Source organism: Pseudopipra pipra, chromosome 22 (genome assembly GCF_036250125.1).
Source record: "Pseudopipra pipra isolate bDixPip1 chromosome 22, bDixPip1.hap1, whole genome shotgun sequence".
Lineage (NCBI taxonomy): Eukaryota > Metazoa > Chordata > Aves > Passeriformes > Pipridae > Pseudopipra > Pseudopipra pipra.
This window is the reverse complement of record NC_087570.1, coordinates 4,261,091-4,274,596: the sequence shown is the minus strand read 5'-3', so window position 1 is coordinate 4,274,596 and position 13,506 is coordinate 4,261,091. Positions and strand designations below refer to the sequence as shown.

Genomic DNA, 13,506 nt, shown 5'->3' with positions numbered 1-13,506 from the left:
AATTCCCTTCCAAATCTGTGTCTTTCAAGAGACCTGTTGTCTCTCCCAGGTCCTTTTTATTGCCCTATTTATTCAGGTATTTGCAGCTAAGTCTGGTTCCCTCTTGATCCTACCTCCATGATTCCCTGCCCCCCTGCCCTGGCTCCTTCAGCGTTTGCAGAGGTGTCTGTGCAGTGTTCCAAGAGGCTCATGTCTTGGCCTCTTCTTCATTCCTTGGGAGCTGGCTCCCACACAGGCTGGCAGGCCCTGCTCCAGAGGCTTTCCCAGCCCTGTGCTTCCACCACCCCTTCCCTCCCTCTGTGCATCCACCGGGTCCTGCTGGCACAGCCCCGGGCCTGTGCCTGTGTGCTATGGGGAGCAGAAGTTAGGCACCGTGTTTGCATTTAGTTGCCCTGACAACACGTCTGGCTTCACAGGGAGTTTTCCAAGGGCCACAGCCGGCCTGCAGGGACCTGAGGGTGATGAGCTATTACTCTTCACTCTCCCTTTTGCGTCTTTCCCCTTGGTTTTCTTCACAACCTGTGGGGAGATTGATGGCAGGATTGTGATGTAGATGTTAGCAGTTCTGCTTGATTTATAGAGTTACTTAGGCTGAGTGAGGCCACTTATGCTCCTCTGGATAGTAAACCTTTTAACTGGACTAAAGAATTAATAATAAATAAATAAGGCAAGGAGGAGAAACTGGATCAGAAAAGCTGATCCTCTTGGCTTTATGTTATCTGAAAGAAAAACTCTGAGGATAGAAGCCTGCCAGGGAGCTGCTGCTCAGCCTAGGGAGCCCAAAACCCCACTCACTGTGTTGGTCTGGAGCACTGAGAGCAGGTTTTCATGAGGAGAAAACTGTTGAAAAGCCTTATCAAAGATCCTGCATTGACAGATGAGCTGGGAAGTTGGCTGCAGGACACAAGGGACTTTTGAGCTTCAATCTGTCCTGTATCAGTGCTTTTCCTCTGCTGTTACTTGAACTGCAGTAGTACCTAAAATTGCAAAGACACCGAACCCACTAAGCTGAGCAAGAAATCCTTGCCCAATGGGTGACCACTGAAGGGACCCAGGAAGTCAAGGGCAGAAGGGAAGCCTGTATGATGTCGTTTGCCCAGGGAGAAGGAGCAGGTCAGTAGCAGATCAGGGAGCAGAACCAGAGTTCCTGACACCATTTCCCACTTTTTTCCCCCTATTCTTTATGCTCACCTCCTTTTGTTAATTCTGGAAGTTCCCTGTGTTACCTGTATGCAGAAAGGGGCTTGTTTCTTACCCTTTTAGGGGTTAAGGGCATGTGTGTGCAGAGCAGGGCAAAGGGAAGGGGCAGAGACGAGGAGCTTTGCCTCTGCATTTGGGGGTGGGCAGTGGATTCTTAGCGGCTCTCCCAATGAGGAAGCCGGAGGTTGACAAGATCAAAGCACATTTAGGATCATTTTTGAGATCTGCCTAGGAAAAGGTTCAGACGTGCGTTACTAAAGAGCTGTGAAGAAGGATTAGTCCTGTCCTTGCTCGCAGTTGAACCACTTTCCCCACCAGCTGTGCCAAATGCCTGTGAAGAGCTGGTGGAGCGGCAGCAGAGCAGGTCAGCGGCAGGTGAGGAGGGAGTGTGGCAGAGGCAGCCCCTGCGAGGCAGAGGGGCCGGGGGAGGCTGGAGCAGGGCCCCGTGCGGGGCTGGAGGGGCAGGTGAGGAGGTCCCTGCGGCGGGATGCGGCGCCGAGGAGGCAGCGCGGTGTCCGCAGGTGTCCGTCCTGCTCCGCTGCCTCCTGGCCGCGCTCGGCGCTCCAGCGGGGACTCTGCGGACTCGGGAGCGCTTGGAGTTGCAGCCCATTGCACCATTGCAGCAGGAGTGGCTGTGCGAGGGCCAGCTCACTCCTAGTGTGAGGTCTGCTCTGCCTTTCTCTCCCTGGCCAGTGATATATGGCATAAATTAGGCCTCTGAAGGGGGATACTGCATCCTTAAGAAGAAATATGTCCTCATTTTTCTTAAACACCGTTTGCACTGAGTGAAATGTTTAGAAGGGACGCTGAGGGATAACTTTATTTCTTACTAGGGAGTTCAGAGCCGTTCAGTTAAACCCATAAAACACTGGGAGTAGGGAAGCTGACAGCCTGCCCGTGCATTAGAAAAGCCATTACTCATCTAGGGGAAATTCACCCCATGCTGGAGCCTCGCGTTACCAATGGGGTGGTCCAGGGGAGGACACGGGATCATCTCTCTCGGCCATCTAAGGGGTCAGTAGGATGCTGAGAGGTGAAAAAGACTCTGTAACAATCCAGCACAGTGACAGAGTGCTGATGTGGAGGTCTCAAAGCACTGAGTAAAGCCCACTGGTGGGTAATCATCCTCATTCCACCCCCCTGCACAGGGAAATTAAGGCACAGAAAGCTGGGGGGACTGATGGTTACACTGTGATTGGAAACCAGGCTGGAAGCCAGCACTCTTGGCTCTTAACCCTCATCTTAAATCACCAAAACCAAATTCCCTTGCAGAGGCAAGGAGTGAAAGTCAGGAGCCCGGCCTCCCTGCTCTGTTTCTGCCACAAGGCCGTGTTCCCCAGTGGAGTCAGGAGTCGTGGCTCCACCTTCATTTGTTCAACATTCAGCCCTTTCTTCCCAATGGGATTTAGAAAATCTCCTGGAAGACGAAGGCAAGGTCTTGCAGGTGATAGCACTGGGAATTCCTGTCTCAGATGGTGGTTGGTGATGTCATGGGCTGCGTTACAGGTGTGTCTGGGTGGGCTTCTGCTCTCATACCTCACCTGGCCAGTGCAGGCTGCCATAGCTCCCCCAGTGACTGGTAGTCCAAGGGCCACCCAGGGCACCCAGAGTCATGGCAGACAAGACATCAGCCACCAAGAGGGTGGTGACTTTCTCTTTGATATTTTATTTTGGAGGCTTGACACCAAAAGATTTAATATTTGTTTGAAATGAGAAACAGTTCTCAAATGAATTTGGAGAGCCTGGGAATTAATGTCAGCCCCCCCCTCCCCTCCCTAAACACCCCTCCTGCCCGTCAGCTCAGTCCCCCCCCTTTCAATTTCTGAAGCCTGCTGATTTGAATATTTATAAATATCAGTAAATTATTTATTGTAGCAATCTGCTGTGCCATTTCACCAATCGCCGTTAACACTTTAGGGCTCGCTCTTCAGGAGGACACAACTGCGGGAGACACCGGGCACTGGGGAGGGGGTCCCGCCTGCTGGATGCCATGCTGGGAGGGGTTCCCTCTGTGGGTGGCACTGGAAGGGTTGGAATGTTTGCAGGAGAGGATGGGGACCCTCTGTGTCCAGTTCCAGGGGACAGTGGGAGAGGACATGGCTGGGAAGGGAGGCTCGTATGGACGGGGCGGGGGCAGCGAGGGGATGGCCCGATGGGGTGGGCTGTTTGCTGCAGTGTGAGGGGACCTGCCTCTGGCTCAAAGCTCAGCACTCACCCTCTTTGCTTGTAGTTTCTGTTCCCTCGAGGAGGAAAATTCCTCTTGGTTTCTCTTGTCCCATTCCCTCCCTCCAGAAATGCACTGAGAATACACACTGCTCAGAGATGATTTGGCTATTTTCTGTTTGAGGAAAGGAGGGGGCTCCCTGTGTTCATGAGCTGTTCTGGAGAATCCTTGTCAGCAGCACTGGAGCAGCCAAGTGGCTGGGTGGGAAACAGGAGCAGCCCCAGTGCAGGGCACCAGCATCTCCAGAGCCCACCCCCTGCTCTTGGGGTGTCTGTCACCCACTGCCCAGCACTGGTTCCTTTGCATGGCCTCTCAGTGTCACCAGAAAACTACATCTGAACTCTGCAGCTGAGCAGGGTGAGCAGAGGGAAGCAGGACAGGCTCGCTGAAGTGAACTGGCACTGCTCTCTGCCCCTTTGGGCTGGGGCTGAACCAGGCTCTGGGAGCTGGAAATAGGGAGAGAAGTGGCCCCTTGTGGGGCTGGAGATGCCTGTGTGGCAGGAGAAGGTGAGGCAGTGTGGAATGCAGGCAGACTGCACTGCCATGGGAGCAGGGCAGAGTCCCTGGCTTTTCCTGCACGGTTTATGGATGGGATGTGTGGGGAGAGCCCTCACGGCTGTGGGAAAGCAGGGAGTGTAGCTGGCAGCGCTTCAGTGAGGACACCCTGGCTGCTCGCTTCGTTTCTCCTCCCACGTCTTTGATTCTCCTTCTCCTCCTGCCCAGTGCTGAGCTGGAGCCTGTCAGGTCCCACTGTCACACCGAGGGCTTTCCCCGCTCCACGCAGACACACACAGGCGGGATCCATGCAGGGCAGAGGAGGTTGTTAAAGAGCCTTTGTGAACTCCCCAAGGTCAGCCAGAAGAGACAGCATCCACTAATCCAAGGTCATTTCCTGGGCTAAAAGCAATAAAATGTTTTATTGATAAACTGAAGAGGGGAAAATACACACTAAATCCACTCTCACACGTTGCAGGCCATGCCTGGGATGTTCTCCCTTTGCCCTGGCCCTGCCTGGGGTAATGCACGAGTCTTCGTGCTGGAGGGGAAGTGTTTTCTGGAAGGGGTTGAGCATTTGGCTGCCTGCCCTGCCTCCTCCCGGTGTGTGGCTGGGCAGCACCAGGGCACTGCTCCTGGGAAGCGTGTTCCCAATGCCCCAGTGGCCTTCTGCTGTGAAGGTTTGGCTCCATTTTAGGGACCTCAGCTCAGGTGTGAAGAGGCTCCAGTGTGCAGCATCCTCACCCCAGCGAGCCGTGCTGCCCCTGTTTGGGGCTGCTGGGCTGACTGGAGCCTCTCCAGTCGAGCTTGCAGCACAGTGGTTAAAAAGCAGAGGACTGTGCAGCATGTCGGCCCTCCTTTCCTCCCCCTCCCCGCCCCAAATAATGCCGTTAATAATTAATCGAATGAGAGCTTGCAGCTCCTGGAAAGCTGGCACTGGGACCTCCCTCTTGAACGGAGCTGCTCAGCTGGGCTTAAAACTCTTCAATAGGAATATGAAAGCTCCATCTGTTCCACGTACCCGGCCCTCTGAAGTGACAATGCTGTCCCTCCCCAGCCAGCATCCCTCTCCCCCCCCAGCCTGGGCCCTCCTGCCCCTCCCCTCCTGCCCCTCCTCAGCCCCTGCCCCATCACAGGGGTCCCCCCTGCACCCCTGGCTCTTCCCACACCAGTAACCTCTGCTGTTACCCTTCACCCGTGCCAGCTGCTTCATCCCACACGCCCCTTTTTCACAGCTGGGACCCTTTCTCCCCTCAGCCAGGGTGTGTTTTCATTGACCCCAAGCTAAAGGCAGAGTTGGACTCTCTCCTCCTCTCCCTGCAAAGCCAGACTTCTCTCTGCAGCAGTTTGTCCGGTGGCTGGGATGGCCTATTTCTGTCTGGGCTGCAATCCTTTCATTCCTGCACACAGTGTGCTCCCAGAGCCCCTCTTCTCCCTTGGGGGAGACAGGGCCAAGCCATGCCCACCTCGGCAGCACCTCACGGTGGAGTTCATGAGTGAGAAGGTGCTGCTTTGGGGGCTATGTGGAGGGAGAGAGCTGGGGGCTGTATGTGGGGTGCTGGCAGCATATGGTGACCAGGGGGGCAGTGGGAGCAGAAAGGTCAAGGGGTGACAAGGCAGTGAAATGGTGAGTTTTGTCCCCCTCCTTGCCAGCTGTGGTTGCAGAAGCTGTACCTTCCCTTCCAAGGGAGAAGCTGTACCTTCCCTTCCAAGGGAGAAGCTGTACCTTCCCTTCCAAGATGCCACAGGGGTGGGTGCAGAGCGGGGGCAGCCGGTGTCTCCTCACAGGGTGTGGGGAGGGGGCAAGAGGAGTAAACTCCCGGTGGCATTGTTTTCAGAGGAAGTGCTCAGTGTAAATAGAGCATGTGGGAGAGTTTGTCCTGGGCAGAGATGAAAAGTCCGTGTGACAGGCTCAGGTTATAAACGGCTTCCTCAGATTGATGTGAAATCAAAACATTTCTATTTAGACGAAGAAAATGAAGGGGGATGTTTACTTAGGCTGGAATCTTTAAACAGTGCAATGGAGACAAGGGGTGATTTGGGGTGGGGAGCTCGGCCTGGGGGGAGGGAGCCTCTGCCTGGCTTTGAGGGTCCAGCAGTCCTGACCTTGGGCAGGTACGAAGGTCCCTCATCCTGTAGCTCAGTTCCTCTCCCTCTGCCTGAGAGAAGGAAACACAGGTGTCCTGGCCCCCTCCTACATGGCCATCTTCAGCCCTTCTTTATAAGAAGGATCTCCCTTCTGCTGGTGAACCTGACAGCCTAAAAGAGGGGAACAGGAACATTGATACAGGTAATGTCCCTCCTATTCCACAGGCAAGGAAATAAGGCAATGGAAAGATAAAATAATGTGTCCAGACTTGTGGAGAGGTGGTTGCAAGGTTGGCAGGAGAAGCTGGGAGTTCTGATTTCCTGCCATATGGGATAGGTGGGATGGAGATGTGTAGAGCCCCAATATTACAGCAGCAAATCCCATCCCAGGAAGGTCTGTGGGAGGATTAATTTTGTAGATCAGGGAAATGGTACATTTTCAGAACTTGCTTTATTTTTAACTTGAACTTTAGGAAAAGATTCTCAAAATGATAAAAAGTCCCAAACACAAGGAGAACGGACAGGAAAGATGCCAAGGGCAGGGCAGGAGCTGGGGGGGAGAGGCTGGGGAGGCAGAGGGGCAAAGCCAGGGTGTGTGTGATGGAAGGAGGCAGAACAGGAGTGGAAGACAAGTTGCAGGCTCCCTGGAGTTGCTGCGTACGCAGCAAGTGCAGCCTCGGGAACGTCTGTTCCTCTCTTCCTTTGAATAAATATTTATATATTCATTTGCCGGCTGGTGCACACACTTGGCTGCTCACCTCCAGACCAGAATAATGGGACCTGCCCTCCTGGCAGGAAGGGGGAGGGCAGCGGGGGTTCGGGCTGCCGCGTGTCTGCCTCCCAGTTATCTCCAGCTGCGAGCGGTGCTGATCTCACCAGTTAAGCAGGGCCGGGTGTCGTGAGAACGTGGACGGGGAATCACCGGGCAGTTGAGGAGAGAGGCTGGTGATTCCGTGCTGACCCAGTGCCCCGGCCCCGGGCAGGCCCCGCACGGCCCGGCAGCACCGTCCCCACACCCGCACCGCCGGGGCTCCGCTGGTGTCCTGGCCAGGCTCCAGCTGGAGCTCACAGCAGCCTCCCGAGATTCCCTCTGTGGTACCAGTTGCGCACAGGATCGGCCCGCGCTTTCTGCCCTAAATAGAGCGGGAATGCGGTGGGAAGGGAAGGTGCCAGCACTCAGAGAGTCGCAGCTTCCCGGGCGCCTGCCTGTGCCCATCTGTATGCGCGAGGGCTGCGCGCTGTGCTGGGAATGTGCGAGAGGGGAATGCGTGGGGGAATGCACAGGAATGTATTTTGGGGAGATGGGACTTCTTAACCTGTGCGTGTAGGACTCCGCTGGCGGAGCGTGCCAGCGCATACACACAGCTCCTGAACAGCTATAATTTCTGGATGGGGAGGGACGTGTCTGGGGGCACCGTGTGCTTTCCCGTCGTGAAAGCATGATTGCACGTAGGTGTTAGTGCCGGGGGGTGCCTTGGGAAAGTGGAGGAGTACATTTTGCCTCCCTTTGTGTGGGGGGCTGATATATTTGTCGGGGGGTTATTTTTCTTGCGGTCTCTGACAGGGAAGCGTGTCTGAAGCTGTCAGGAGTTTACGCTAAGCAGCCACTCTCTGGCTCTTGGACAGCAGGTCTAAAGTTTCAGTCTGTTTGTATTGGGCTGTCATGTTACAGGATTAGGGGCTGTCACGGTGGCTTCTGGATGCATTGTAGGGGGTCTGATTAATCTCACTGTGCTTCTGTGCAGCAGCACCTCTGTGCTGGTGACAGGGAGGTGTGGGCTGAGCTGCCACAAGGGACTCCTGTGCAGTGGTGTCTCACCATTCGAGATCTGGAGACAGGTTCTGTTTGCTCTCCATGTGACTAACTCCTCTTTCAGCATGACATGAAATCCAAGAGCCCATTTTGGAGGGACCTCCAGCAACATTCCCACAGTAACTCCAGTGGTGTGTGTGACCAGCAACTGCTTTATTGGGTGCTTTTCCTGAGTCCTGGGACAGGGCAGGGTTTGCCCCCGCTCTGCGCTGGGGGAAGAGCCAGGCTGTGTGCCCACTGCAGCCTTGGGACCTTTAACCCTGCTTAGTCTGGGCATCTCTCAGCAGTGTCATATGTAAAGAGGGAAATGAGACAATGCACCTGCTTTAGAATCAGTTTTTTGCTTTTATTTGCGATTGAATCTTGTTAATTGTTGGTGCAATAATCATGCAAGTGACTCTGATAGGGACCATTTAGTTCAAGATTCTCTGTGACCTTGAAGTTAAGACCTTACCTTCTTCATCTCTCCCCCCACCTTCTCTTACCCCTCCTTTACTAGCTGTCACATATGAATAAACTACATTAAAATAACAAACTCACACTAATTAGCTGATTGTGCTGGGAAGTATGAGAGCAGAATTTCCTGTGGGTGAGAGCGAGCAGGCAAAGGGGCCTGATCAGCCGATACCAACCCACAACGATTCTCTCCTCTACAGCTGTCACAGTCTGGGTCTGGTGCTCCAGCACCTGCTCTTGCCGGGGCTCCTGTTCTCCATACTGGTTCTTTCTGGTGCATACTGGTTCTCTTTCCTGAGACTGAGCACAAATGCCATTAGGTGAAACCCTCACTAGGGTGGGCTTGGCGAGCTGTTCTCCCTGCTGGAGGTGCTTGGGTGCAGTCACTGGCTGGTGTGGGTTTGGCACCCAGCACATCTGGAATGGAGCTGGGGACCTAAAGGAAGTGGTGCTGCAGCCTGAAGGAGAGAGTGAGTTGGGCTTTTAACAGACCTCATATCCTGCCTCAGCCATGAGCAAAGGCTGGTCTGTACCTGAGGTGTTTGGGGCCTTTTGAGCCCAGTTCTGCCCCAGCATACATACACGTCTCTTTCTTGAGGCCACTGGCATCCTTTGGTCCCAGCAGGTTCAGAGCCTGCTTCTCACCGAGCTCTCCTGGCTGGGCTTTTGCTTGGAGCTTAGGAAACACGTGGCAGCTCCATTCCAAGGATGACACTGGCCATGCCTGAACACCCATTGGGTTGTCACCAGCCGTTTGCTGTTTGGGTTCAAGTTGTCTGATCCCACTAATGCCCTTCCTTGCTTCTTTCCCCTCTCTCTTTCCAGCTGAAAGAACTATATGCACTGACGCAGCCTCAGGAAAACCCACAATGGCTGCCAAGCGCAAAGGCGGCCTGAAGCTAAATGCCATCTGTGCCAAGCTGAGCCGCCAGGTCGTCTTCGACCACGGGGGAGCCGAGCAGGCACGCGCCGACAAGGGGCCGCAGCGGGACAGCGGCAACAAGGACCTGCCTCAGCCCGGCACCAAGGAGCTGGGGACAGAGTTCTCAGATGGACTCAGCCGCGTGCAGAAGATCGAGGAGGACAAAAGGAGGGAGGTGATTGAGAAGTGGGTGAATGGGGAGTACAACGAGGAGCCCTTGCTGGGGCGAGTGGAGGGCAAGGAATGTAAGGGCGCCGAGAGCGCGGAGGTGCCCCCAGAAGGGGTTTACATGGTGCAGCCCAAGGGCTGCAGCGACGAGGAAGATAATGGGGACGAGGCAGACGCTCTGAGGAGCTCGCAGGATGGCAACTTCTTGGATGACAGGGATTCAGACGGGCCAGCCTTGAAGGATGATGCCTACCGGTCCTCCAGTGGCGAGCCAGGCTCCAAGCTGGGGGCAGGAACCACCTCAGGTAAGCCCTCCATCCCCTCCACCTCCCCACACGGTCACGTTTTCTGGGTGTCCATGCCCAGGTCCTGCAGCACCGGGCAGCCAAGGGGGGGGGAGAGTGAGAGCCCCGATTCCCTCACAGAGGCCTGGCATTTTGCTCTTGGGACCATATGGAGTTTGTCTCTGGCTCAGCCTCCCCATACCAAGAGGGGTGTTGTGAGGGTGGACATGGCTGGATGGATCATTCCAGACCACAGATCCCTAGGTAGAGCAGATCTCCCCCTCAGACTCCTGCACACCCCTCGCATGGCCACAGCTGCGGTGGGTGCTGATTTCCTCCTCATGCGTTCCCACATGAGGGAAGGAAAGCAGAGAGAGCCCTCGTGGCGGATCCCGTGTGGATTCACAGGGTGTCCCCACGCGGGTGGTGGGTTGTGTGACCACACTCACGACCCCTCCATCAGCGGGGACACACCGCGGGACCGGCACTGACCGCGGGACCCGGGACAGGCCGGGGAGCTCCGGGAGCTGCGGCGGGGCCGCCCCTTCCCGGCCCCCGGTGCCGATCCCGCTCCTGCGGGAGCCGGGCATCAGCGCTGTGACAGCCACACCGCCCCTCCTGGGTGTCCCTGCAGAGCCATCCCTTCTCGGTGTCCTGCAGAGCCATCCCTTCTCGGTGTCCCTCCAGAGCCATCCCTTCTCGGTGTCCCTCCAGAGCCATCCCTTCTCGGTGTCCTGCAGAGCCATCCCTTCTCGCTCCCTCCCCCGGCCGGAGGGGCTGAGGTGACGCTCGCTGTGGCCTTGCCCCCCTCGTGAGGGGCCAGTCCTCAAGCTCTGCCCACCCTGAGCTCGGGATCAGGCTGGTGCAGCTGCTGGTCCCAAAGCTCAGTGTCCCCCACCAGCTCCGTCCAGGACACCAACTCGTGTGCAGGTACAAGGTGTTCTCCCCAGCCTGTGTGTGCATTTCCTATTTTCACTTAGCTTCTGCCTTATTTTTGTGGTTCATTCAAAAGCTGAATTCAGCAAGAAGTGTTGCGAAAAGCCCCAGAGGAATTTTGTGCTCCCTTTCTGATGCACATGTTCCCCCCAGATTGATTTGGGGGGGCATACGAGTGCTAAGTCTTGGTAAAAGCTTTGGGTAAATTGAATTCTCTCTATTAGGGCAGAGCAGCTCCCTCCCCCAATTTGTCACTCAGCTGGGCTGAATCTGTAATTGAAAGATCTCCCCCTAATCTGCTCCACCTGCACGCACCCCTCCCCTGATCTCAGCACTTTGTGAATCCATCAAACTTTCCTGCTTTTGTGTGCGTGCGTGTTTTCCTCCTCCTGTTAATAATGCAGCCGAAACTCATCTCCGTCTGTCCGTTCCCCTTCTGGAGAGGCACATTCTCTAGTCTTCACGAGTTCAGTGGCAGCGCACATAATTATGCATATAAGATATAAACAGAGCTGTTTAATTATCCTTCGCCACATCAGTGACAGAGTAATTAACAAACATTGCAAGATCAATGAGGAAAAGTGTGACCTTCAGTTTCCTTTGATAGGAAAGCCCTTGTCGTTCCCAGACACAAGGTGATTGTGCCTGGACTCTGTTTTTAGTTTGTTTTAATTCACACTAGCACCACCACCACCCCCCCGCCGCCGTTTGCAGCTTTTATTCGCTATGGAAACTAAAAGGAGGGGAACTTAAATGTAAAAAAAATGTTGCCAAACTGGGGAAAATGAAAAGGAGCTGAGGTTTCTTACTGGGGTAGGAGATCTCAGTTAAATGCCTTTGCAGGACTGTGTTGTCAAGGGATTATGCAAAAACGTGTAAGTGTTCAGGGGGGGCTGAAGCCTCATTTCTGTCTAAGGCAGGTAATGGCACACGCGGGGTCCAGTTTACATTTACAGCCACGTGGGATTTGACTTGCAAACAGACGTGCTGCCACGTCTGAGCGTCTGTTGCGAGAACCCTGTTATAAATGTCATTTGCAACATTTCCCTGAAAAGCACAAACTGAAACATCCCTTGCTTTGGAAAGGACAAACCTATTTTCCTTTTTTTTATTCTGTCAGTGTTCAGGAAATTAATTTTAAACTGTTTGTCACCAAGTCCTCTCAGACCTGGTGGTACTGGGTGCGAGTTAAGTTTATTCCAATGAGATCTGGAACTGCCTGTGCCAAAAAGGAGGCTTTTTTCCTGGGAGTTGGGGGGTAGCAGGAGTCAGATGAAAGGAGAGGAATACAGCTCTGCCCTCCCAGTCAGTGTGGCTTTTGGGGAGTCATTGCAGAAACCTGGTTTTGAAGGTTCTGAGCACTAGTTGCTCCCTCTGAGGACATAGAGGGTACAGGGCTGGCTGTGCTCAGCAGCATTTAAAACTGAACCCACGCTTTGATCAGCTGGAAACTTGGGTTAAAAGCAGGAGCCACACAGAAAACGAAACCCTACATCTAATGGCTTTCTTGGTCAGTGAAGAAAGTGATCCTAATTATATGGGGCTGAGGATTCCTGCTTCCTGGAGCTGTGGTGTGTACACACATTGTCCACTTTATGGGACTTCAGCTACTGCCTGTGTCCTCCACCAGCACCTCCTGTGGTCTGATGACAAATCCTGGCCACCTTTGTCTCCTTCCAGGCTCAGACTGTGAGGCTTGTTGTGCATGAGGGACTAAGTCCATGCTGTTCAAGCCTCATGCTTTGCAACAAGATGGAGAATGTGCATGTAGGGCATGTTTCTTTTTGAGCCTCCCCTTGGAAACAAGGAACTCAGGAGTCAGGGCTCAGTCTTGCCGTGTGCATCTCCTCCCTGGTCCAGCTGGGAATCCCATTCAGGAGCCACAAAGCTGGTGTCTGTCAGGAGATGGGTGTCAGAAGCCGATCTGGACGTGCAGATATGTTTCTTCATTCATTCATGCACCCTCTCCTGCCCACTGATGGGCCCATACTGCCCTGAGCACATTTATATATAGCACCGAGCTCTCTCTGTGCAGTCAGTGACAGAGATCCCTCTCCACAGTCGCTCCCTGACGCACATGCCCAGGGAGATTTTCCTACACAGTCCCGTGTTCCTTACTTTGCCTGTTACATAGTGGGCTAAAGTAGTCACCAGGAGCGTCCCCCTGTACAAGCTTTCAGACTTGCCTTTCTTTTCTTAGCCTCTTGGCTAAGTCTCTTGGAATATTCTATGGCCCTGTTTTTAACCAGGGGGGTTTTCTCTTCATAATTTCCTGAGGAGACTCCACTTGGGAGAACGTGAATGACGAGTGCCAGTTCCTTGCTCATCATCCTGTATCCCCCAAGTCTGCGTGTTTTCCCTCCCAAGCAGAATAAAGGACAGCGCCCTGGCTGGGATGTCCCATCCCCCAGTATCCAGACCTTGCACTCCATTTGGGCTGTTTTGCTTTTCCTTCCATATATAGTGTGCTGCTGCAGGCTATTTTTAGCGCCTTTTTTGCTAGCTTGGGATCCTTTGTGATACGATAGCTGCTCTGAGACACACAGATCTCTGCTCTTTGGCAATGCCCACAAATGGAGAGCAGCGGCAAGGGGAGAGGGAGCCCTTTTATTATCACATAGGAAAGGAGACAAAAATGCAGTGCAGGGAAGGGGGAGGAAAACACAGGGACAGTGCTTCCTGAGGCCTCCAGGGCTGTGCACTCCTCACAGGGATGTGTTTCCCAACTTCTGTCCTGCCTCGGTTTTATCTGTGTGTGGGTGTGAGGGGGGTTTTCTGATGATGAGGTGATGATAATTAGCTCTTCACTGCTGGTTGAAAATGCACATGAAGTGAGTTGGCTGGGTCTCATACCCTGCTCCTGGTGAGCCCACTCCCTGCCTTAAGGTGCCTCCACTAGAAGAGCCTCCACCCTTCAGGT

The 13,506-nt window shown here is 54.2% G+C and overlaps 1 protein-coding gene across 15 annotated transcripts in view; it reads left to right on the top strand.

Moving 5' to 3' along the window:
* Positions 1-13,506, top strand: part of CASZ1 (castor zinc finger 1) — a 276,669-nt gene that overhangs the window by 219,679 nt on the left and 43,484 nt on the right. For all 15 annotated transcript variants that reach the window (XM_064678565.1, XM_064678558.1, XM_064678557.1 and 12 more), the window contains one exon: positions 9,102-9,671. In XM_064678565.1, coding sequence (XP_064534635.1) covers positions 9,146-9,671 — 526 coding nt within the window. In that variant the 5' untranslated portion in view covers positions 9,102-9,145. The remainder of the gene's footprint in view (positions 1-9,101; positions 9,672-13,506) is intronic.